This window comes from Rhipicephalus sanguineus, chromosome 3 (assembly GCF_013339695.2).
Source record: "Rhipicephalus sanguineus isolate Rsan-2018 chromosome 3, BIME_Rsan_1.4, whole genome shotgun sequence".
NCBI classification, from domain to species: Eukaryota; Metazoa; Arthropoda; class Arachnida; order Ixodida; family Ixodidae; genus Rhipicephalus; species Rhipicephalus sanguineus.
In genome coordinates, this window is record NC_051178.1 from 25,862,473 (window position 1) to 25,886,530 (window position 24,058).

The window sequence follows — 24,058 nt, forward strand, 5'->3', positions numbered from 1 at the left end:
TTCATCTCGGACGTGCTGACTGCTGTCTTCGTCGACGTCACGACCACGTGACATCTGGTGGAGGTGCTGTTCGTTCATGTTCCGGACGCCCCCGTCAAGCCGTGAACCAAGCGCGAGTCGCAAAGAAGACGTCGACGCCAAGGCCGAGCAGCGAGCAAGCCGCAGGCAACAAGGTCTACCGCCAGAGCACGGGCCTCTACCTGAAAAGACCAGGCAAACAAAGACCCTGACCTCGACCACAGCGACGATGACAGACGCTGTGCCGCCGGCACCGATTCTTCTCCGGACGCCCAAGGAACCGCCAACCTTCCGCGGATCATCATTCGAAGACTCGGAAAGCTGGCTCGAAGCCTACGACCGAGTCGCCGTTTACAATGACTGGACCAGCGAAGACAAGCTACGGCATGTCTACTTCGCCTTGCAAGACGCCGCTCGCACCTGATTCGAGAACGAAGAGCGAACCCTGACAACGTGGGACACATTTCGCACCAGGTTCCTCGCTACATTCACGAGCGTCATCCGCAAGGAGAGGGCCGAGGCGCTGCTTGAAACCCGTTCGCAGCTGGCAAACGAAAACGTGGTGCTCTTTACAGAAGATATAACCAGACTCTTCCGCCACGCGGACCCCGAAATGCCGGAAGACAAGAAAGTTCGCTTCCTCATGCGAAGAGTAAAGCAGGAGCTGTTCGCAGGTCTGATGCGGAACCCACCGAGTACTGTCCAGGAATTCATTTCCGAAGCGACGACGATTGAAAGACGCTGGAGATGCGCACCCGACAATTCAATCGCCGCTCGACGCCAGCTAACGCAGAAGTTCAATCATTCTGCTCCGACGACCTGCGTAAAACGATTCGAGTGATCGCGCGGGAGGAACTGCGAAAGCGTGTACACCCGCCGCAGCATGAAGTGGATTCAATCGCCGACGTTGTTCGCGAGGAAGTCCGGCAATCGCTTGGAATTCCCGAAGCACCGCAGGCCCAGCCGGACGCCATGAGTTATGCTGCTGCAGCCCGACACAACGCCCCCCTCCTCGCCCGCCTCAAGACGCCGCGCCGCCGCAGCAGTTCCGCCGTCAGGCACCGCCGCCACCACCACCGATGCCATACCGCCCGCCGACAGGACAAGGATACGCCTCCCGAAAGACCGACGTTTGGCGTGCCCCTGACAACCGCCTTCTCTGCTACCATTGCGGGGAGGCCGGCCACATGTACTGTCGCTGCCAATACCGACAGATGGGGCTACGCGGATTCGCCATCAACGCGCCGCGCCCGCAGCCAGGCGAACAGCCTCGCGACATTGACAACTACCTCACCAGAACACAGTGGCAAGAACGACGACCTTCCCGCTCGCCGTCGCCCGGCCGCTACATGTCACCGCACCGCCGGCAGTACACTGGCCCAAACCGGGGCCGGTCGCCTAGCCCGTATCCGGGAAACTAAGGGCAGCAACCGATGGAGGTGCGGTTTCTGCACGAAGAAATGCCGAAGATCCTCCACGGCCGCCGACGACGACAACGCGACGAGACCTTCAGAACACGACGCAAACTGGACGGAGCCCTCAAGACGAAACTTCGCGGCCCGAAGAAAACCTGACGACGCAACGTCGAAACAGCGGGACAAATCGACGAAGCCGTGATACGACGCCACGACCTAACTGCAACGCAGGACGACGAACTAGCGACCTCGATGTTGTTATCGACGGCCACAGCGTCACAGCTCTCGTCGACACCGGAGCCGATTATTCCGTCGTCAGTGGGCTATTCGCCACCAAGCCGAAGAAAGTAAAGACCGCTTGGAGTGGACCCGAAATCCAGACAGCTGGAATCCACCTGATAACGCCGATTGGTGTCTGCACGGCGAGAGTCACCATCAATAACCGGACATGTCCCGCGAGCTTTGCAATCCTACAAAACTGCTCCAGGGATGTGATACTCGGAATGGACTTCCTAAGTGACCACGGCGCCGTTATCGACCTGAGGTCTGAGTCGATAACACTAACCTCAGACAAAGCGCTCCCGCCCCACGCGACGCCAAGGAACCATGCACTGAATGTGATAGAAGAGCAGGCGACCGTTCCGCCGCGCTCCAGTGTCATTATTTCTGTGCGCACCGAAAAACCTGCGAACCTGGAAGGCGTAATCGACGGCGATCACCAACTACTCCTGAACCGCCAAATTTGCGTCGCAAGAGGTATCGCCGAGCTGCATGACGGAAAAGCAAAGGTACTGCTGAAAAACTTGAGTCACGAATATAGGCACCTCAACATGGGTACGACGGTTGCCTACATCGACGAATGTGTAGCCGCCAGCGATGCTTTCGCCCTATTCGATGCTGCCGAACCTGCTTCGACGAATAGAGGTCCCGAACCGAATTTTGACGTCAACCCGAGCCTTCCGAAGGCCAAGCAAAACCAGTTCAAAACCTTGCTCCTGCAATACAAGGACTGTTTCTCGTCGTCATCGCGGGTCCGACAAACGCCCCTTGCGAAGCACCGCATTATAACAGAAGAAAATTCTCGACCACTCCGTCAGAGCCCCTACAGAGTTTCTACTCGAGAACGTGAGGCCATAAAGAAACAAGTCGACGAAATGCTACGCGACGACATCATCCAGCCCTCAGAGAGTCCGTGGGCGTCACCCGTGGTGTTAGTGAAGAAGGACGGGACACTGCGCTTCTGCGTTGATTCATCATCATCATCATCAGCCTGTCTACGCCCACTGCAGGGCAAAGGCCTCTCCCATGTTCCGCCAATCAACCCGGTCCTGTGCTTTCTGCTGCCACGTAATACCTGCAAACTTCTTAATCTCATCTACCCACCTAATTTTCTGTCTCCCCCTCACGCGTTTGCCATCTCTTGGAATCCAGTCAGTTACCCTTAACGACCACCGGTTATCCTGCCGACGTGCTACGTGCCCGGCCCATATCCATTTCTTCTTCTTGATTTCAACTATGATGTCCTTAACCCCCGTTTGTTCCCTGACCCACTCTGCTCTCTTCCTGTCTCTTAAGGTTACACCTATCATTTTCCTTTCCATCGCTCTCTGCGTCGTCCTCAATTTAAGTTGAACCCTCTTTGTAAGTCTCCAGGTTTCTGCTCCGTAGGTAAGTACCGGTAAGATGCAGCTGTTATATACCTTCCTCTTGAGGGATAGTGGCAGATTACCAGTCATGATTTGATAATGCTTCCCGAATGAGCCCCAACCCATCCTTATTCTTCTAGTTATTTCACTCTCATGGTTCGGCTCCGCGGTTACTACCTGTCCTAAGTAGACGTACTCCTTTACAACTTCCAGTGTCTCGCCACCTATCGCAAGGAGATGTTCTCTGCCAAGATTGTTCCACATTACTTTAGTTTTATGCATATTAATTTTCAGACCTACTCTTCTACTTTCCGTATCCAGTTCAGTAATCATGAGCTGCAATTCACCGCGTGTTTACAGGAGGTTTTCAGGGCCCTAGATTGGGAAGAGTTAGGGATAAGAGTTAATGGAGAGTATCTCAGTAACCTACGATTCGCTGACGACATTGCATTGGTGAGTAACGCGGGAGACGAATTGCAGCTGCGTTGATTATCGGCGCCTGAATAAAATCACGAAGAAGGACGTGTACCCCCTCCCACAGATAGACGACACCCTGGATCGACTTCACAACGCGACGTACTTTTCGTCAATGGACCTCAAGACAGGCTATTGGCAGATAGAAGTAGACGAAAGAGACCGAGAAAAGACCGCTTTTATAACACCCGACGGCCTCTTTGAGTTCAAGGTCATGCCTTTCGGTCTTTGCTCGGCACCTGTGACGTTCCAGCGCGTCATGGACACCGTACTGGCCGGATTGAAGTGGCAGACGTGCCTTGTGTATTTGGACGACGTCGTTGTGTTTTCCTTGACCTTCGATGACCATCTCCGGCGGCTTGAGGCAGTACTTCAAGCAATCAAGACCTCTGGACTGACCCTGAAGCCAGAAAGTGCCGATTCGCATATGACGAGCTCCTGTTTCTGGATCATGTGATCAGCAAGTCTGGAGTGCGCCCAGACCCGCGGAAAACAGCTGCCATCGCCGACTTCGCGCCACCCACTGACGAGAAGGCCGTGCGCCGATTTCTCGGCTTATGCGCCTATTACAGACGCTTCGTCAAAAACTTTTCACGGATCGCCGAACCACTAACGTTTCTCACGAAGGCTAACGTGGAATTCAGGTGGGAAACGACGCCTGCAGACGCCACCCATACTTGCGCATTTCGACGATTGCGCCGATACGGAAATACACACCGACGCAAGCAGCGTAAGACTCGGTGCCGTCCTTGTGCAAAAAACTGACGGGCTTGAAAGGGTTATCAGTTATGCTAGCCGGTCACTATCCAAGGCAGAAGCCAACTATTCCACAACAGAAAAGGAATACCTTGCCATCATCTGGGCTACGTCAAAGTTTCGCCCCTACCTCTAAGGCAGGACCTTCAAAGTTGTCAGTGAGGACGGTTATCAACGCTCGAGGCTGTCCACGAAGCAGTGTTCGAGAAGCTTCTCGATTATAGTAGATCGTTTTGTTAAGATTTCGCGCCGCACGCGAATGTTTCAGCTTTATCGAGAGATAACGGCGCCACCAGCGATATCGCTGGAAAGTTCGATAGCGCCTGTATAAAAGCCGACGCACTTGACCGCTTGTCAGTTGATCGACGGTCGACGCTCTGTACGCCGCTATCAGTGTATTGCTCTACTTTGACTTTCAGTTCCCGGCAACAAGTTCGGCCAAATAAACAGTTTTATCTCGGACGTGCTGACTGCTGTCTTCGTCGACGTCACGACCACGTGACAATATACACCAGAAAAATATGCTGTGTAAGAGGACACAGTTTCCCCTTGCGCAAGTAAACGCCATAACTAAGTCTATATATAAATCACAAAGGGCTACATACGCTCAGGTAGTCTACGGTTACGATAAGCGCCAACCACTGAAGTTGGTCTACGTAGCACTTTCCAGGGCTACCAGCCTCGACGGCCTATACCTCACCAACGCAAAAGGTGACTTCAGGTTTCGACATGTCACTGGCTCTATCGACAGTCTGTCGACGACATGACTCGGTTAGCAAACAGGCCTCTAGATATTGTCTTGGACCAGGCTATCATCTTCATTCGATGCCACAACCACAACAATCACCTCAGGCTCGCCGCCCTCAACGTGCAGTCTCTGCACGCGCACGTGCACGACCTCGGAAGAGATGCTCTGCTCACGAAACTGGCGTGTTAGCACCTTCTGATACCTGCAGCGATGAGCCCACTTTGTCGTACACAGCAAGTGACTTCATTGCAGGTCCAGAGGCGTGGGCACATATAAGAACACGGCAATGCGCAACTTCAACGTAGGCCGCATCCCACTTCGCCGGCCGCCAGACACAGAACACACAGATAAGCAGCGGAATCGGCGAGGTCTGCGTTGCACACATCGAGTGCAATAACAAAGGGATTACGCTCGCCGCAATCTACCTGAGAACTCTCATGAACCCCTTCCACACATGGGCACGTGTCCGTGAACTTTACATGCGTTCTCCTTCATAACGGACAAGTATGAGCACTACATATCAGCTTACCGCGTCTGGTATTGTTAATACTCATGTTGCTGTTGGAATCAGTACGAAACTGTAAACAACTGATTATATAACACATGTGTGACTGTTCAGCATATATGTGTGTGTATACCATTTGCACATATCTTTAGCGTCATTTCGTAACGTTTCGCTCAATGAAAAAAAATGCGCCACAGTCACCTTCCCACCGCATGTTTCGAATAACATCGATTCCCACGGTACGTGGAATCTGCCGAATGTTTAGATGCGAAGTATCTTAAGGCGGAGCTCAATCCGGTGGTGGTGGTGGTGTGCGGCGTGACCTCCCTTACTGCGCATGCGCATACCCTCTCCACACACGTCCTCTCCACTCACCCTCTCCCCTTCCCCTCTCCACATTCCCTCTCCCCTCCCCCTCTCTCATACCCCTCTCCTCTCCCCCTTTCCACTCTTCCTCTGAAACGCGGGCTAGACATGCCGGAATTCTCTCCTGCGCAACGCCGCGATGAGCTCGAGCGCATGCGCGTCCCCTCCCCTTCTCTCTCCTCTCCTACGCTGCCCCCCTCTCGCCCGCCTGTAGACCGCGTTCCCCGCTCGCCCTGTGAGAATTAGCGGCCAGGCTAGATGGAAGATACGACGCGCGTAGCGTCCCTCTTCGCGTTCCACGACGCGAGGTCGGTAGCATGCCAAACGAACGACAACGGAACGCGATCGTGCAAGTGCTCCGGCTTCGCATCGCCTCATGGTCCCCTTTAGCGGGAGATGGTGTAATTTATTCATTTGGACTTTGTACGGAACATGACGGCGATAGGAAAAAGCAGCCGACAGTGTCCCTATGATTCCTATCACAATAAAAGGCAAGGGGATCCTTATCCCGAGATTCTGTTGGCTAAGGCTGCCACCCTGCCTCTTTCCACGAGGACCTGCTCTTCCTCGAAGGTTGAGCATGACAGGGCTGCCTCCCACCCTTCACACGTTGGTGGCCTTGTAATGTCTAAAGCGCTATTAGCATGGCAGGACCATACGATGTGGTATAAGTGGTATGGGCCTAACAAGCTAATAGCAAACTGGCATAAATTCGGCTGGAAAGAATTGGGGCTCGATAGCATGTAGCGTTCCTGGATCATTAAATAAGAAAGCTGCGTTCGCGTGCCGGCTTACTGATGGCTGCGGAGTAGCGCGGATAGGACGCGCTATTGAAGATGTGGCAGGGTCTAGTGGGTTGAGTGACGGGCCGAAGAAGTATGCTACGAGGCTCGACAAGCAGAGACGCCCGTCGGATGCTGACGCGATGCTCCGGTCTTAAATGCATCCGCACTCAGTCTTTCGTTTTCGAGTTGTCTTAGAGATCGTGCAAAAGACCCTTGTAATTTTTTATGGCGCTTAGGCTTTCAGTATGAACTGCATACAAGCTTGATTCAAGAAGGGAAGGCTAATTCATACTGTTGAGGTAAATATTCGTGATAGTCAAACAAAGGATGATTCATTTACCAGCACAATCATTTTATTGTGTACTGCACGCACCACTGCTCGAAATCGTCTGTTCTACTTGAACAAGAAAAGTGTGCAACATTTCAGAACTGCAGTTTTTTGTGGAAAAACCAATTTTTCTTGTGCTAAGCTTCGTTAAGACATGTTTCAATGGTTGAAAATCTCAGTACAACCACTGTGCAGAGTTAATTAAGACCCTGGATGGAAAAAAGCTTACTTGCTTTGGTTCAGCTGCACTTTGATGGGCCCCACGTGGTATAAATTAGGTTAAAATACCGCCTACCTCATTATAGCGTACGTTTTAACAAGAATATTATTTTAACTCATAAAACATTCGAATTGAGACATGATACAGATGTCTACTATTCTGCAGAGGACATTACAGCTGGTTGCAGCATTTTATGGTGAAGAGCAGTGTCACCTTGGAAGTAGGCATATTCAGCTGTGGGCCACGTTGTATCCACAGCAGGGTGTCGAACCCTATCCGAACCCGTACTTCGGTCGGAACTGCACCCGAATTTTCGGAAGGTGCCTCTACCTGAGCCGATTTAAGGAGACAACACAAATATATTAAGTTTTCTTTAATATTTCAGTAGCTACCTATACTCACGGTGCTTCATTTTACCCCGAATGTTTGTGAATGCCGTGAACTGCGCCTTTTTTCTCGGCCTCCATGGCCAGCTGATTACATGTGCCTCGCACCTCTCTTGAATATTACGCCGCATGTCGTTTATTGTTTTCATTTTAAACAAGAAATTGTGTCATGCAAAAATGGTCGGGTTTAATTCGCGTCTTTCCAACTTAAGCAATTTTTCCCACATTATGTAACATGTATTGATATTAGAATTCCGAGTATTCTGGTGTATTGGTTCTGCACAGACGACTAGGTTCCTGGACTAATACGCGAAATAATTACGCGTTGTTGAGATAGCATGTGTTTCCTTTGTGCATCCCATAAATTTGCTGCCTCAACTTAAGATGTTTCAATCTTCAGGTGTACTTTTAACTCAGCGAGCATTGTATGCGGAAATGGATGAATGTACAGTAAAATACCACATGAACGAACGTCGGTTAAACAAAATTATAAGTTGTACCAACTTTTCTTAAATACTCCACGGAAGCGCCATTGAACCTTATGTCAACTCACTTGACTTTAAGAAATTCAGTGCCGAGCGCATTTCAGTTCTATGAACGTATTGTTACGGATGATATGGGTTTATTTACAATGAGGTCAATGAAGCGGCATGCAAAAGAGAAGGGACGGTCACCAAATCCCTCGCGGCCGTTTTACTTCGTTCATCTTTCGCGCCCTTCCAGCGCCGCGTTACATTTTGCTCGGGGTCAGACGAAGCTCACCGAGGAAGTCAGAGGGCTCGCTTAGCGTATTGTAGTGCGACAAGGACAAGTTGCGGCTTGCGTGAACGTGGTTGCCAGCTGTCACTTTTGCGACGACGTAGGGGACGTCAGTCAAACCTTTGATAATGACGAATGGATCGGTGTACTTAGAAAAAAGCTTTTGGCAAAGTCCCCGCTTTCTCTCTGGTGTTCACAGCCACACGAGATCACCTTTTGCAAAGGTGACTGGCTGATGTCGGGCGTCGTTACGGGCCTTAGCACGGGAATGGGACGAGAGAGTTCTGAGCCGGGCCAGTCGACGTGCTTCTTCGGCGCCACGCTTGTGTTTCCGTTAGTCGATAAAGGAAGCGCGGTGTCGAGGTAACTTCGAGGATGGTGAGCGTAGAGCAGAAAGAAAGCTGTATAACCTGTGAATTCGTGTTTAGCGGCGCAAGGCATACGTTATAAAATGTAGTACCGCATCCCAGTTCTTATGGTCCGCTGAGACATACATGAATGCACGTTTATGATGGTACGATTGGTGCGCTCAGTTAGCTCATTGGTTTGCGGGTGGTAAGGTGTGGAATGCCGATAGTGGCACCCACAGAGCCGTAGTAATTCTTCCACAACGTCAGCGGGAAACTGCCGTCCGCGATTACTTATTACCACACGGGGAGCTCCATGATGGAGGATAATCGAATGCAGTGGGAACCAGGACACGTCAGATGATGTGGCTGAAGCAAGTGTCATCGTCTCAGTGTAACGTGTTAGATACTCTACGCAGACGATAATCCGGCGGCGTCCGGTGGAAGACTTGGAAAAAGGCCCGAGCAAATCTATGCCGACTTTTTGGAAAGGCGAAGTCGGTCGCGTAAAAGTGTGCCTGCAGGAAGAGCAGTCGGTTGCTTGTGGCGTTGGCATACATCACAACTGGCGACGTAGTGCTTCGTCGTCTTCCACAGTCGAGGCCAGTAGAACCTCTGTCGCATGCGATGAAGCGTCCGAGCACATCCAAGGTGCCCAGGCGTAATGTCGTCGTGCATTGCTCGGAACACCACAAGGCGCAAGAGTTCTGGGACGACGAGAAGCAGCGGGGCACCGTTGCTTGAGCAATTCTTGCGGCACAGAGCACCGTCACGAGTAAGAAATTGCGTTGCATGTCGAGATCTGTTGGTCGCATAGGTCGGCAAACTCACTCATTAGTCGACTCCTCAGACCAACTCAGACTCAGATCAAGCCGTGAGTTTGAGTTTGAGTGAGTCCGGGTGAGCGATATCTTGGTGATCTCGAGTCTGAGTGAGTCCTGGTCGACAGAAACTTTAGTGCACCTGAGTTCGAGTGAGTCCGGTTGAGGAAAATATTGGTGAGTATGAGTCCGAGTGAGCCCAAAGCATAAAATATATGTCGTGAGTGAATCGTAGCGAGCTCAACTTTGTATTGCCGACCTGTAGTCCTACCAATTCAATTTCAGCATTGCTATCAGCCTTTTATCGGCTCACGTTTATGTTCACATCTACTCACACATACTTCAGTGCACTAGCATTAAAACGCCAGCTCAATATTGATTGATAAGTGTATTGAGGAGCGGAGGATGGAGGGGAGTGCCTTCCCCCACCCCTCGCAATCTCTTACACGTGAAGTTCTTCACAAAAATATCTCGTGTGAATCGTGCCTTTCGATAAAACTGTCCTTACTGGATTGCAACCCCTGATAACTTGTACTTGAAAATACGAGAGCAAAAGGTGCCGCATAAACCACCAATTATGCGAGATATTGGTGTTAAAAAGCATTGACACCATGGTCGAAAAATCTAATTATATGCTAATGGACTCATGAGTTGACTCACTCAGACTCAGATCGAGCCGTGAGTTTGAGTCTGTGTGAATTTGGGTGAGTAATATTTTGGTGAGTTTGAGTCCGAGTGAGTCCGGTTGAGAAAATTTTAGTGAGTCCGGTTGAGGAAAGTTTTGGTCAATCTGAGTCTGAGTGAGCCCCAAGCGCAAATATATTACTTGAGTGAGTGAGTGAGCTCCAGTTTTTTTGCCGATCTATGGTTCGTCGCATCAATAATTGGTCTGAGTGATGGGTCGCGCAGCTGCTCCTGACTGAAGACGTCCAGAGTAGGAAAGTCGAAGGAGATCATCGCTAGGTAATTGTAGAAGTCGTCGTCATCAGTGCTTGTATTTGGAGGTGGAAGACGAGATGTTCAGTCGACGTCAGCGTGACATCGCCCACTCTTGTAGGCAATAGAAAAGTTATATTCCTGGAGCCGCAAAGCCCAACGAGCCAACCAGCCAGCTGGGTCGCGTAGTCCAACGAGCCAACATAGGGAATGATGATAGGTTACGATCTTGAAATGCCAGCCGTACAAATAATGTCTGAACTTGTGTATGGCGAAAAGAACTGCGAGGCAGTCCAGTTTTGTTGCAGTATGATTGCTTTCAGCCTTTGTCAGAGCACGACTTGCATACGCAACTACGTGTTGGCGTCCGCCGTGGAACAGGACGAGGACAACACCAACGCCCACGCCACTTAAGTCGGTATGCAGTTCCGTGAGTGCCTCCGGGCCCAAATGATTCAAAAGGGGCCTAGAAGTGAGCAAGAACTTGAACTGTTCAAAAGCAGCCTCACACTCGGCGATCCACCGGTAGGGGGTGTCCTTCCGAAGCAAGTCTGTGAGTGGATGTACCAGCTGGGCGAAGTTTTTTATAAACCTGCGAAAATAAGAACAAAGGCCCAGGAAGCTACGAATGTCCTTCACTGTCTGCGGTGGCTTAAAGTTGTGGACTGCAGTGGTCTTCTTGGCTTGAATGAGTTGAGCGCATACGAGGACACTGACAGAAGGAAGAGAGGTACACACACTGGCGCTACTAACAACAATAGTTTATTTCATTCTCCTGCCGATTCATATACCAGTTTTGCGCACAACAGTCACGTGAACACTCTTTCACATCACTTTGATAACAAACAAGGAAATTCACCTCACGAGATAGATAAACAGGGTGCACAGGCAATGACAAGCAAATTTAACGATTCATGCGCAGAAGCGCGTTCCCCCTGAGGACGAGCCGAGAATCGACTCGGAGGGAGTTGACGTGTTGCTCCGCTGCAAACCAACAGCTTCTAGACTTCCTGTGAAACGCGCGTGCTCCTACCTTCAAGAACATTCTCTCAGTGTAATACCGGCCGATAAAGAAGGCGGCTTTGCCGTCTTCTCGAGCAGTTGTTTTAACGAAAAAGCATGCAAAGCGGTGTCGGAAGTGTTCAACGAGCACAACAACGTTTTCTTGGCCAAAGTCAAGGCTAGAGCGGTGAAAATGTGCAAGAGCTTAGGCCTTGATAAACTACGCAAAAGTGTCGAAAAAAGTGACAAATTATCCTTAGATGTGTTCTTCAGCGCGAAGACCCACAAATTGAACATTCTCTTCAGGGTTATCATATCCGAAAAAGGTACGTGGCAGAAGGAGATTGCTGTGTATCTACTCGATAAGCTTAAGCTTCTCGAAGTCCGCGATCCATTTCTTATCAAAAATTCCAACCAGGTTTTAGAGTTTTTAGCCACTCATGCTAAGGAGGGCCTGAAAACCTTTTCTGTCGACGTAAAAGACCTCTACTATTCCCTGCCCCATGACAAGCTTTTGCTTTCCATTGAAGAATCTATTGACGAATTTGGCTCCGTTAAGTTTTCCGGCGAAGCCGGTGTTTCGATGGGTGCTTTCTTGGAGCTGCTCCAATTTTATCTAACTTCCATTTTCATCCAAAGGAAGGAAGTTCCCTTCCTACAGAAAGCAGGAGTATGTATCGGCTCCTGCCTAGCACCTATTTTAAGTGATCTGTATTTAGCTAGAATTTACCGACAGATGTCCACGCAGCTTGACGCAAGGAGTAGCAGTGTTACAGCTTTTAGGTTCGTAGACGATTTTATTGTGTTTTTAAAATGTACGACTAATCATTTCAATGATCAGTGTAATGACCTTGTATCATTGATACGTAACTGTCTTTGTCCCTTGGTTGTGACTGTTGAGCAGCCTGCAGATGGTGTCATCAGAGTCCTTGACGTATCGCTCACCCTTGCAGATGATCTAATTTGCTGGTGTTACGAGCCCAGGGCAATTAAGTCGTTATTGGCGTTTCACTCGAGCCACTCTAAGCTCGTTAAAAGGGGCATCGTAAAAATGTGTCTCAAAAATGCCCTCAGTAAGTCCTGTGTGCACACGCTTGACGAGAGCTTTAGGCAGGAAGCTTCACGTTTACAAACACAGGGTACCCCACCTACCTCATAGTTGCAGTAGCCGAGTGTTTGCTTAAAGAATCTAAAGGTATGCACTGTAATGCCAGCACCAATGATCGCCCCACGCCTGAAAATAGAAACGTGGCAGTCGTTCCGTACATCCATCAAGTATCGCACAATCTCAAAAAAATAGCCGCCAGAGTTAACACCCGTGTTGTCTTTTCCGCCCCGTTTAAACTCAGTAAGTTGTGCAAGAAAACTAATCCAGATAAGACAGCTCAGTCTGATTGCTCCATTAAGCACAGAAGACCTTTTGTGCAGTGTGTGACTAACGTTGTATACGGCATTCCTCTGTCTTGTGGCCGTGCTTACATTGGGCAGACTGGCCGCTGCCTAAATGTCCGGCTCGGAGAGCACTGTAATAAAGTGGGCAACTTCCCACCTGACGGCTTCCTGGCGCAACACTGCCATGATTGTGCGTGCAAACCGAACTTTCAGGGAACCGTTGTCGTCAGCAGGCACCGGTCCGAAATTACTAGGCTGATCATTGAAGCCGAACAAATCGATTATCTTGGAGACGCTTGTGTTAGCTATCCCTCAATGTCCCTGAGTGCTAAAGAATTACACTTTCTGCGCATGAACTATTAAATTTGCTTGTCATTGCCTGTGCACCCTGTTTATCTATCTCGTGAGGTGGATTTCCGTGTTTGTTATCAAAGTGTTGTTTTTTATGAAAGAGTGTTCACGTGACTGTCGTGCGCACAACTGGTATATGAAACGGCAGGAGAATGAAATAAACCGTTGTTGTTAGTAGCGCCAGTGTGTGTACGTCTCTTCCTTCTGTCCGTGTCCTCGTATGCGCTCAACTCATTCAAGTACGACCAACCAACAAGCCCGCATCGCCACCCTCGTCGTCTTGTTGGCACCTGGTCGTATGCCGTCCTTGTCGTCTAGATATCGGAGAACAACGGCTTGGCGCTCACCCAAGTGGCACATTGAGTTCAAGCTGAGACCAGCTTGGTTGATACAATTCAGAAAAGCGCTGAGCCGCTGGTTATGCTCGTGGAAAGTCCTGCCGAAAATATTGACGTCATCCAGATAACACATAGAAGTCTCCCGCCAAAGAGCGCGAAGGATGGAGTCCATAAATCGCTCGAAGGTTGCTCGAGGGTCACATAAGCCAAACGGCATAACGTTAAACTCAAAAGCCGTCAGGCGTAACGAAATCAGTCTTCTATCTGTCAGAAGAATGCATTGGTACCTGCCAGTACCCAGAACTTAGGTCGATGGATGAAAAGTATCCGGCGGAGTCCAGGCAATCAACAGCATCGTGGATGCGTGGCAAATGATACGCGTCTTTCTTCGTGACGGCGTTAAGGCGGCGGTAGTCGACGCAAAATCTTCATGAGTTGTCTTTCTTTTTGATCAGTGTAACAGCAGCTTCCCAGGGGCTGCATGACTCCTGAATAACGCTTCATGCAGCATGTCGTTGACCTGTTCGGCGATAACTTTCGTTTCCGAAGGGGATATGCGCGGTAAGGCTTCGGGTGTATCGGCGTAGTATCTCCCGTGTTGATAAAGTGGTGGATACGAGATTTTGGCAGCGTTGGTAGACGGATGCTTAAGGACCCTTCAACCGTCCGAACGTCAATTGTGGTATGCTTCTAAAACGTGCCCAATTTGAATCCGGCTGTCAGCCATACAGACTCTACAGAAGGGTTGACTGTCCACAAGAAAGCACGTCCGTCGATGACTTGAACAGCCGACCGAGGGACCAGCACATTCTTCTTAAGTGCGTTGGTATGACCTGGTTCCACTAGTCCGCTGCAGGATCCAGACAGGACGCGAGAAGAGCACACGGGAATTGACATGGCTGAACGACCAGGGATCAACGCATCTTCAGATAACGAAACAACATCGGCTGGTTGAATCTGAAAATCGTCCATTACGGCAGTTCGCAACGTGCTTTGGAGAATACTTTCCCCACTCCCACAGTCAAGCGCAGTACCGAATTCACGAAGGAGGTCTGTCCCTATGATAACTGTAAAGAGTAAGGTGCGGACCGTCACTTTGATTCATGTACGGTGCGGTGAAGGAAGGAGCCGTGCACGATAAGGCTGGTAAACAACATATATTATTATATTATCAAGCAGAAACAACCTTCGAAGACAATACACGCACAACGGATATCCCCCAAGATACACTTCAAAAGAAAAGTTCAATTAACGTGGGATGTCCTAGAGTGATGCGCTCACATTCGTTCACGTCCTCCTCACGTCCCGGGTCTGCAGCACAGCAGGCCGACGGTCGACCGTCTCAGCAGATTGACGGGACGTAGCGGCGTGGCTAGTCGAACAGCAGGTGAGCGGCGGTGGACCACGCGTTCAGGCAGGCAGGCCGGAATCAGCCAGCGCAGGAAACAGGCAGGTACAGGGCAGGACTCGGACACCTTGGTCACCAGCGCCCGCAGGAGCGCGACCCGTCAGGAGGCTGCCCAGCGGTTGTCCCGGGTAGCCCTCACGAACGTGGCCTCTCGAACGCTGTCCTTCCGTGGCCACTACTGCCAGCTCTCTGCTTCTTCTTCCTTTTTTTCTTCGCCACCACCACGCGCCCCATTTTTGTCCGCAACGTGTGGCATTCCTCGCTGCTGTACTCGTCTTCTTCACTATTTCATGACAATAACGTTATGAGTTGCTTGCTTCAATACAATGAATTCTGCTATAAAACGTTGTCCTCCAACCATTACTAAAACCGAACAAACACCGACGGGGCGCCACATTTCTCCTCCAACTCCACGAAAAGTTTCATTGCAATCCCACGCAAGCATAACTTCATGTCCTAAAAAGGGATTTTAAAAATGAAGGCTCATAACCGAAATAGTAGCAGCAGTATCAACAAGAGCAACAGCATTTGCACCGTCTATGCACACGCGGACTTTATTCTTGAACATCACAGCAGAAGGAGGAATTGGTGAATGTGACCGTCCGTCGGTCGCACCAGCTAGTTTCCCAGCTGGGACGGTGAAGGTGACCGACGACGCGGGGACAGCGAACGGCGTGGTCGTCTTGAAGGCGGCGTAAGGCTTCGCTCGGAGGCTGCGGACTCGTCACGCAATCTGTTGGGCCACTGATGCCGTAGAAGGCTGGCAGTAGGTTGAGAGGCCGAGGTTTTGTGCACAGGGGGCGGGTATGCCGAAAAACGTGGCGCCCGCAGCTGGCGGTGACAGAAGCGCTAGAAGTGCCCTCGGAGAACGCATGTGTAGGAAATTGGCACGTCACGGTTCAAATTAGTGATAGCAGACGCTCCTCATGCTTGTGATGCGCTGGCGGAGGACGCGGACTAGAGAAAACGAGGAAACGAAGGCGTACCAACTGGCCCCTATTGCCGCCTTATTAGCAGAGGCTCGCGGAATTGGGTGGAACTCCGCAGGTGCACGTCGTGACGTCTCGTAGTAGTCTGCAGGAAGACGTTGTGGTGTTTGGTGAATGTCCGCAGCCGCACGTCGAGGTGGTGGCATCCGGTGTCGACAGTGACATGTCGGGAGCGATCGGAAGCTCGTGCTGGAGTGTGCCTCTTCAGATTGTGGTCGATGCTCGATGCGACGCTCTCGCTTCCAGAATGATGGTGGTTCGGGAAACTCTTCGAGTGCGCTTTGAAAGCCAGCCTCTGCTCCTTGAAGCCGTGCTAGCTCTTCTTGAACTATTCGACGCACGATCAGAGGGAGGTCTTCGGAGGCGGCGACGTCCATACTTTCAACCGTAGGAACGCTGTCTAAGCGCCCGAACTTCGGCAAAATTCGTCAGGTCTTCAGCGCCTCGAATGCCCGACATTGCTGCCTAACCTCGGAATATGTGTTCAGATCTTCCTTAGTAATGAGAAAGCTATAAACATCTTCAGCGATGTACTTTAACAGAAGTCCCACTTCGTCTTCGTCGGACATGTTCGTGTTTACAATGCCACAAAGCTTCAGTACTTCCTCAATGTACGTCGTACACGTTTTCACGGGCAATTGTTTGTGCTCTACGTGCGAGTGTTTGTTGAGCCTTCTTTTTCTTGGAACTTGTGTCCCCAAAGAAGGCCTTCAGTTCCTCAACAAAGGTCTGCCAAGTGGCCAGCACAATAATCCTCGAAGCGAAGCAGAACGGTCCCGGCGAGAACGAATGCCATGTTTACGAGCTTCGCCGACGTACTCCATTCGTGATAGCGGCTCACTCTTTCGTACTGCTTTAACGAGTCGACCGCGTCTTCATCGGTCTTACCTGGGAATATGCGCGGCTGAGGTGCCCAGCAGCTAGGCTATCTTTGTCGGTGGCTGCCTTGTTCCGTGACACTGGTTGCTGCGTGGGCGTTGGCAGTCGACGTGCCTTCGCGGGCGTCGGTCATGTCTGTGTGTTCCGGAGGTAGTCCGGCTAGGCGTCGGCTTCTGTAGTCCAGAGCGTCGGTTACCCTGCACGTCCACCAAAACTTTTATGGATGATACGGGTTTATTTACAATGAGGTCAATGAAGCGGCAGGCAAAAGACAAAGGACGGTCAGATGCTGCCGATCACCAAATCTCTTGCGCCCGTTCTACTTCTTCGTCCTTCTTTGGCGCTCTTCCAGCGCCGCGTTACAATATTATGTGACACCATCGAAGGCCTCCCCGTTCATGTTGACCGCTTCAACAAGTACGACCACAGTTTTTGTACGATAGTTTTACCGTCGCCTGCTTGGTCAGCTCCGCCAACGACGTGTCAACCGAGCTAATAGCGGAAGCCACGTTTTCAACTTGACGAGAGCACTTCATTACCACGCTACGTAAATAGGGCCCCTGATGGCCTTAAACTCGATTGGCTGCCTACATATTTTCGAAGCCAACCGGAGTCATAGCCGCAGCGACAACTGCAGCGTTAGCGGTACAACCGCATGCTGGTTTCGGGACGGAAAGCTAGAGCTTTTGCGATGAATCACTGATGCTCTTGAAGAAACTGAATTAATTTTCAAGCAATAGAAATAAACACGGCACAAAGAGAGCATTCAAGGGCCGCACAAGCCTGTTATGCGATGCAGTGCTCGTGAGATGGCCGTGTTTAAGTACCCGCCACGATGGTCATGGTGCTCGACTGCTGACCAGAGGGTTGCGGGATCGAATCCCGGCCGCGGTGGCCGCATTTTGTGTGGATGCGAAAATGCTTAATGCCCGTGTACTTCGATTTAAGTGCACGTGAAAGAACCTCGAAGTTTTCGGAGCCCTCGACTACGGCGTCCCTCATAATCATATCGTGGTTTTGGGACGTTGAACCCCAACAATGAATTATTGTTATCGTTTATGAGTATGCCTACTGTAAGTATTTTGATTCAATTTCACCGATATTTATATGAAACACAGAGTGCTATTTCGAATCTTGCAACAGGCCGATTTCTTCCTTCTCCTGACTAAATTTGCGGATGTATTATGCGCTCGGCAAAGACATGATTGGAATCGAAAATAAGATTACATGGCAAGCTATACAATTCTCAGTGAACTTACGAGAGCTGTCACTTAAGCAGTGCTGCCTGGATAGCTTTAGCTCTGTCCATGCAGCGTGCACCATCTTGAGGATAAAGGCTACTGTGTCGAACCGCTGAATGAACCGGTTCGCGAGCCGTTATAGCTGTTTATTTTTCCGAACCGGAACCGAACAGGAGCGAAATGGAATACGTTGGAGGCGAACTCGAATCGAACTCGTTTATTTTTTTAGATTCGCCGCCCTGATTCACAGGGAATGAGTTGGAAGGAGGTGTACATACTCGAACTAAGAATTACTGTTGACAGTCTGACCATTTTATTGAAAGAGCAATTATATGAACACTCCAGGTGCCTTTTTACCGTCGGCGTCGCTGTTGGGCTCCGTATAAAGTACAAGGGTGATAACATCACCCCGCCTGTCGCATCTTCTGTATTCGACTGAAAGCGTGCGAAGGCAGTCGACGACCGCGGCTCAAGAGGAAATGTCCAAGGAGGGTGCGAGAAGGGGTGCTGCGTGGCTTCGGCGGGAACTGTGCACTTCGAGCGGCCGTACCATGACAGTCGTCAACAGACAGCTTGTGCGTGCTGTGTTCTCATCGCTCATATTTCATTGAAGCTACAGAGAGCACGAAGGTCGCTGAGGCGGCCACGTTTCTTTACGCCAGCGTTTTATAGAGTTACGTCAGGTCAGATTGTAAAGGAGTTAGCTGCTAGCCTTATTTCGTATAACATTCCAATTTGTTGCTATCGCATTATTTGCTTAGCCCTTGCGGTGAAACTGTGACTTTCTTGAAAGCAGACGTCCGTAAAAGAGCTCAGGCGTGCGTTCATGTTCAGCAGTATTGAGAGGACTTTCGAATATTTGTACCCTATGATATTATAGGCTCGTGAACACAGATAAAATCCATGGTTGTACTTCATTCTCTTGTGAGGTTTGAGCACCTTGCTTCCTTTTTCCAACAAGAATTTTAGGTTTTACTCGTAGTTGAGTCAGCTGAAGTAGCCACCACATTATACAGAGCTATACAATGTGCGATACTTTTATTTTCCACTATGCTAATTACACGTGCTTACACATAAAGGCTCATGTGCCTTGAGCTGCGTTATGACATCCAATAACTTTGCTGGTGCTTTTAGAATTACTGCATAAAACACAATGCAACGTCGATAATGTGAACATAATGACTTTGCTGGATTACATTTATGCTGAAGCACCGCTAATACTCTTATCGGTATCTGCAGGATTTTGGAAAGACTTGGCCGAATTGCGGGACCTGCAGCATAAGGGCGTTGTCTTCAAGCCTAGGGCTGAACAGATGGCCCCCTGTCAAGCTCTTTTTAATGAATGGTGTCGAGCAGTTGAACGTTTCACACAATGGCACACACCAGCTGGCTCCTGGTGGTCTGGTGAAAAGTGACTTGGTTCTTGTCATTATTTTCCAAAGACATCTCCGCAGCTGCAGTTTTTGATGAAGGAGTCTTTTAACATAATGCTGACGCTTGGCTGCTAGGTTTGGATCAAACCATTCTGCATAATTTTGTTTCAGTAAGCACTCGCGACTAATTTTTATGATATGCTCTATTGCATGTTAAAGTGCCTGTAAATTTAGGCTACAATTTATTATGCACCTGTAATGTTTATAAATATAAAGTTGCATATACTGCAGAAAAGTACAACTTGTGGCCCCCTTACTGCCACTAGCATTAGGTGGCATCACAAATTTGCGAACATAATGCTGTATCACTACATTTCCCAATGTCCACAATTTGGAGACAAAGTACAACAGTATTAAAAATACTGGTTGTTAGACGAGTGCTTAAGCTATTGTTGCTAGGCTGGTTTAAGAACTGAAGTAGGTTGTGAATGTCGTTTTTTGAGGCAGTGCACTTTCAGTGAACATTCTTAGCATGTGTGCATAGCAGCACAATATTGTTTTGGGTTTGGCAATTCACTGCATTATGCCTGCTGTGCTTGGATGTGGTTTAAAACCTGCTTTGAAGGTAGAAAAAGGAATTCAAAAAAGGAATGTATTGCGATGAACTAGACATGCACAGGTTAAGCATACAGACTCCGTCTTCTTGTTTCGTGACACAATGTTTTGCTTTGTCGGGTTCAGTGCCATATTTGGAATGGAATTTAATGCCATTAGGGTTGTTCTGTGTTATGCATGACATCCTCTTTCCATAAATCCTTGACGAAGAACCAGAAAGAAGCATACATATTTCATTTTCTGTTTTAGCTGTACCTTTGTCGGTGTCCAACTCATATTGAAGGTATTGGTGGCACTTTTGATGTTTATTCGGCATGTCACTTGCAGATGAAGCTGAATATGTATTTGCCACAGAGAAGTAGCTTGATCTCTCATTCCATTTCAAATGTGTAGCACATGCGTGTAGAAGCCCTTTACAGGCAGTGTCATATGACTGGTGGAAGCTCTGCACTGTGAAAGTAGGAAGCAATTTGCCGTTATTTTATCTACATTTCACTTTGGTAACATCATTCACTTTGGTAACATCATTCCAGTTTATATTAAACAATATATTTTTCAGCAGTGTATATGAATGCTCATTTCGTATTTGCTGCCTTAGAGCAGTTAAAATGTACATGAAAGCAAAAAGAGGCACAGGTATTTTTGGGCAGTGTGGTGATGTTATATTCATAATGCATGCCCTACACAAGACAGCTTTGAGCAACCTGCACCAATCATTCTCTTTTGTTTTAGTTTAGTCTGTGTCTTTTCCAGTCTTTTCAGTTAGTGTGTATATCTCGCACTGAATCACGACAGGCAGCTTTTACTTGGCAAAAAGAAAGATGAGGCCTGATGGGAGCCTTGTCTAGGTGCTGAAGTGTACTTTGTACTGATATATTTAATATTCTGCATTCTTTGCTGAACGACGTCAATGTTGGTTGCAGTAGGACTTCAGCCAGCAGCTGTGATGAACAAAGTGAGATGCAGCTAGGGCGGTGTCTGTGAGTAGTTGTGGCTTATCTGGTGCCCTTCAGTTTGTTATTTCTCACAACCATATCTAGACGAGAAGCAATTCAGCCATAAAAACCACATAAGCAATTATTTGTAAGAAATATTTGTAAGGAAATTATTTGCAAGGAATATTTGTAACCTCAATTAAAATGCACAAATGGTAGGCTAAAGAAAGTAAACTTAAAGTGGTCAAGAGATCAACTTGCTTCTGGTCGCAGTGGAAACCATATCCTTGGAATGATGCATGCTATACTCTACCTGTTGAGTGGGGATGACGGCTGTGCCCACATCCTCTGTCTTGCTTTTTTTTGTATGTGTACCTGGGAGTGCTGATCACTGCCGCTCACGGCTTATGGCAGCATGTCTAGTGAACAATAATTGATGGGCATGGAACAGCATTTCTGGGATATTTTGTGCAATGGAGTGTATATTTGGAGTGTATATTAGTGTTCTGCAATTACGTCTGTCATGTGCACTAGGTTTTCTAAGCATAAAGCGAATGGGGCATCGGTTTGTTTCTTCTGTGCATTGCTTTTTCGCACGACTTCACTCCTATATGCAGCCATTTCTCTTACGAGAAAACTAAATACACAGATGTTCCTTTCATTTAATGTGTCTCTTACTGTGTGAAATATGCAGGTGGTTGTAGCACAGACACTCATTGCTGCTCATTGTTTGCAGTCTCACAGAAGCTAAAGTGCTCACAGAGCCAGCATTTTAGCTCTCGAAATGTTTTACTTCGTTATGCAAGAACTAGGTGCAATTCTGTGTAAATGCATTGTTGGTTTTTCATGCAGTTGTGTTTGTTCGATAATAATGCGAAAGTGTAGTGGTGTGTCAGTGGGGCTTCACTGCAGAAGCCTGATATACTCTTTCAGCCACTGAATATTTAACCAGCTGGAAATAGTCTTACATTTCAGATGGCTTAAGATATGAACTTTTTTATGCAGAACTTCGCTCGAACGAACATCAAGGAGGGTTGTACAGCTTATGAAAATAATGAAAAGCAACAAAACACGCAGTGATTGTTTAAATATGTCACTTATGTATACGTTCTACTATGCTTTCCTTTTTAAATATTTGGGTCATTGAAACAGTGAGTTACAGCAGTTCATGAATGAGTATGTGATCTGTACTCAGTTAAGTTCAATTGGCATGGTTCAAGGTGTCACCTTCGTTAACTATTGATGATAAAAATAAAATATGTTAACGATATATTGCTTATTAACATGATTTATTTATCGTAAATTGTTATGGTGATGACATGAACAAGCCCATAGTCACATGTGCATTTATTGTTCATGGTGATAGTGATATCCGTCGTTTTCGCTTCAGTTTGGTGGATGTGATTGCTCAGGAGATGGTTGACTTGTGCATACAGGTGATATTTTACCTGTAAGAGGTTGTATCTCGATGGTATATAGCCTGTGTTGTTGTGACAGTATCTTGTGATTTTGCCAAGCATTGTGCAATGTGTGTGGTTACTTATGCTGTATTGGTGCCAAAGTTTATAAACAATATGAGTTATCCGTTCCAAAGTCTATAAAATTTTGACTCTCCTAATGAGAATGTAATGCTACATTGCTCTTTTTGCTCTTTTTAGAGCACAGGGATTATGAGCACACACAAGTAATATCCAAGACTTAACAAAAGTGCAGCAAGTATTTTCTCTATAGTTTAAGCATGATATTAAGTGCCAAGTAGGCTGTAATTTTTGCACATGGCACGGACACTGGAAGAGCAAGGTCATGGGAAATATATGTACTGATGGCCTAGTTGGTGAGCCATGATATTTGATGAAGCAGCTCACAAAGGGCATAATCGCGCGCGCATAAAAGACGCGCCTGTGTTTGTGTCTTTTTATGTGTTCATGAATGCATCAGAAATATGGCTGGTCCATATTACATACATTTAACACCCGTAATGTTAGAGCCTATCCAAATACTTGGAATACTTTGCAGTTATCGTAGCGAAGAACTCATTTATGCGTCATTGAAAGAATGCCTTGAAATATGAGTATTGCTCGGCGTTTTATTACAGAAAAATGACTGCAAACACAGCCTGAACAGAAAATGCAGAAGTGACAATAATTGCTGTTCCTGATTAAATGTTTTAATCACATGCAATATTGATAATTCTTATCAAATTAATTGGTGCTGAACTTGTTGAAATGTTAACAGCGTCTATTGAAGGAATGTTCTCTGCACAACCACTGCCATAAATAATGCCAGTAGTCATAGCCTTCAGAGGAGTGAGCCAAAAATTTTCTGGGACGAAGAAGCTTGTTCTCGACTATGAAGGGGTAGGCAGTTAATATATAAGACTGTATAACCTTGACAGAATCAACAAGGTGCAGATCCATCTAACAGTAAACCTTCCAAAGGACTTGTGCTAAGTAATTTTTCCATGTCATATCTTAATCATCAGCCACAAATAACGTAATGTATTCTCAATCACTTGCTCCTTAAATTATTAACTTTGCCTCTTTGTCCTGGTAGAAAAGCAGGTAATGCGACAAGACTGTGTGACTTAAGTCTCCTTGAGCTTAAGCATTAGGAAAAAAAGATTCGATTCATATGCATAAGGAAATTTGTCAGCTATGCATGCGCTGCGTAAGTCTTCGATTGATCAATTTAAGCAAAATTGGCATGTTGTCACAACCTAATGGAACAGGCTACTACTCTCGGAGCTTCAAAGTGAGACATAGCATGCAGCATAGACTATGGCTTAATTTTCGTAGAACTAATAAGTTTAGGGGCACTACTCACGCGGTCACTGTTAAAATGTTTCGATAAGAGCAGATATATATTTAGGAATACTGTGCCGAGTAAATAAGGGGAAATGATGCAACTGCTGCCTATAAGAGTAGGAAAAACAGATACTGAAGAAAACCTAATAAAATTAAGGCTACGGTGTTTTCGCGTATATATAACATGATGTTAATGGGTACACGATGGCATTGTTCTAAAG

The 24,058-nt window shown here is 47.9% G+C and overlaps 1 protein-coding gene across 1 annotated transcript in view; it reads left to right on the forward strand.

Moving 5' to 3' along the window:
- LOC119386509 (putative glycerol kinase 5) overlaps window positions 1–19,925 on the forward strand; it is a 177,157-nt gene extending 157,232 nt beyond the window's left edge. Inside the window, exon 17 of the mRNA XM_037653776.2 lies at window positions 19,350–19,925. Within this exon, the coding sequence (XP_037509704.1) occupies window positions 19,350–19,525 (176 nt within the window). The 3' untranslated portion in view covers window positions 19,526–19,925. The remainder of the gene's footprint in view (window positions 1–19,349) is intronic.
- The last annotated feature ends 4,133 nt before the right edge of the window (window positions 19,926–24,058 follow it).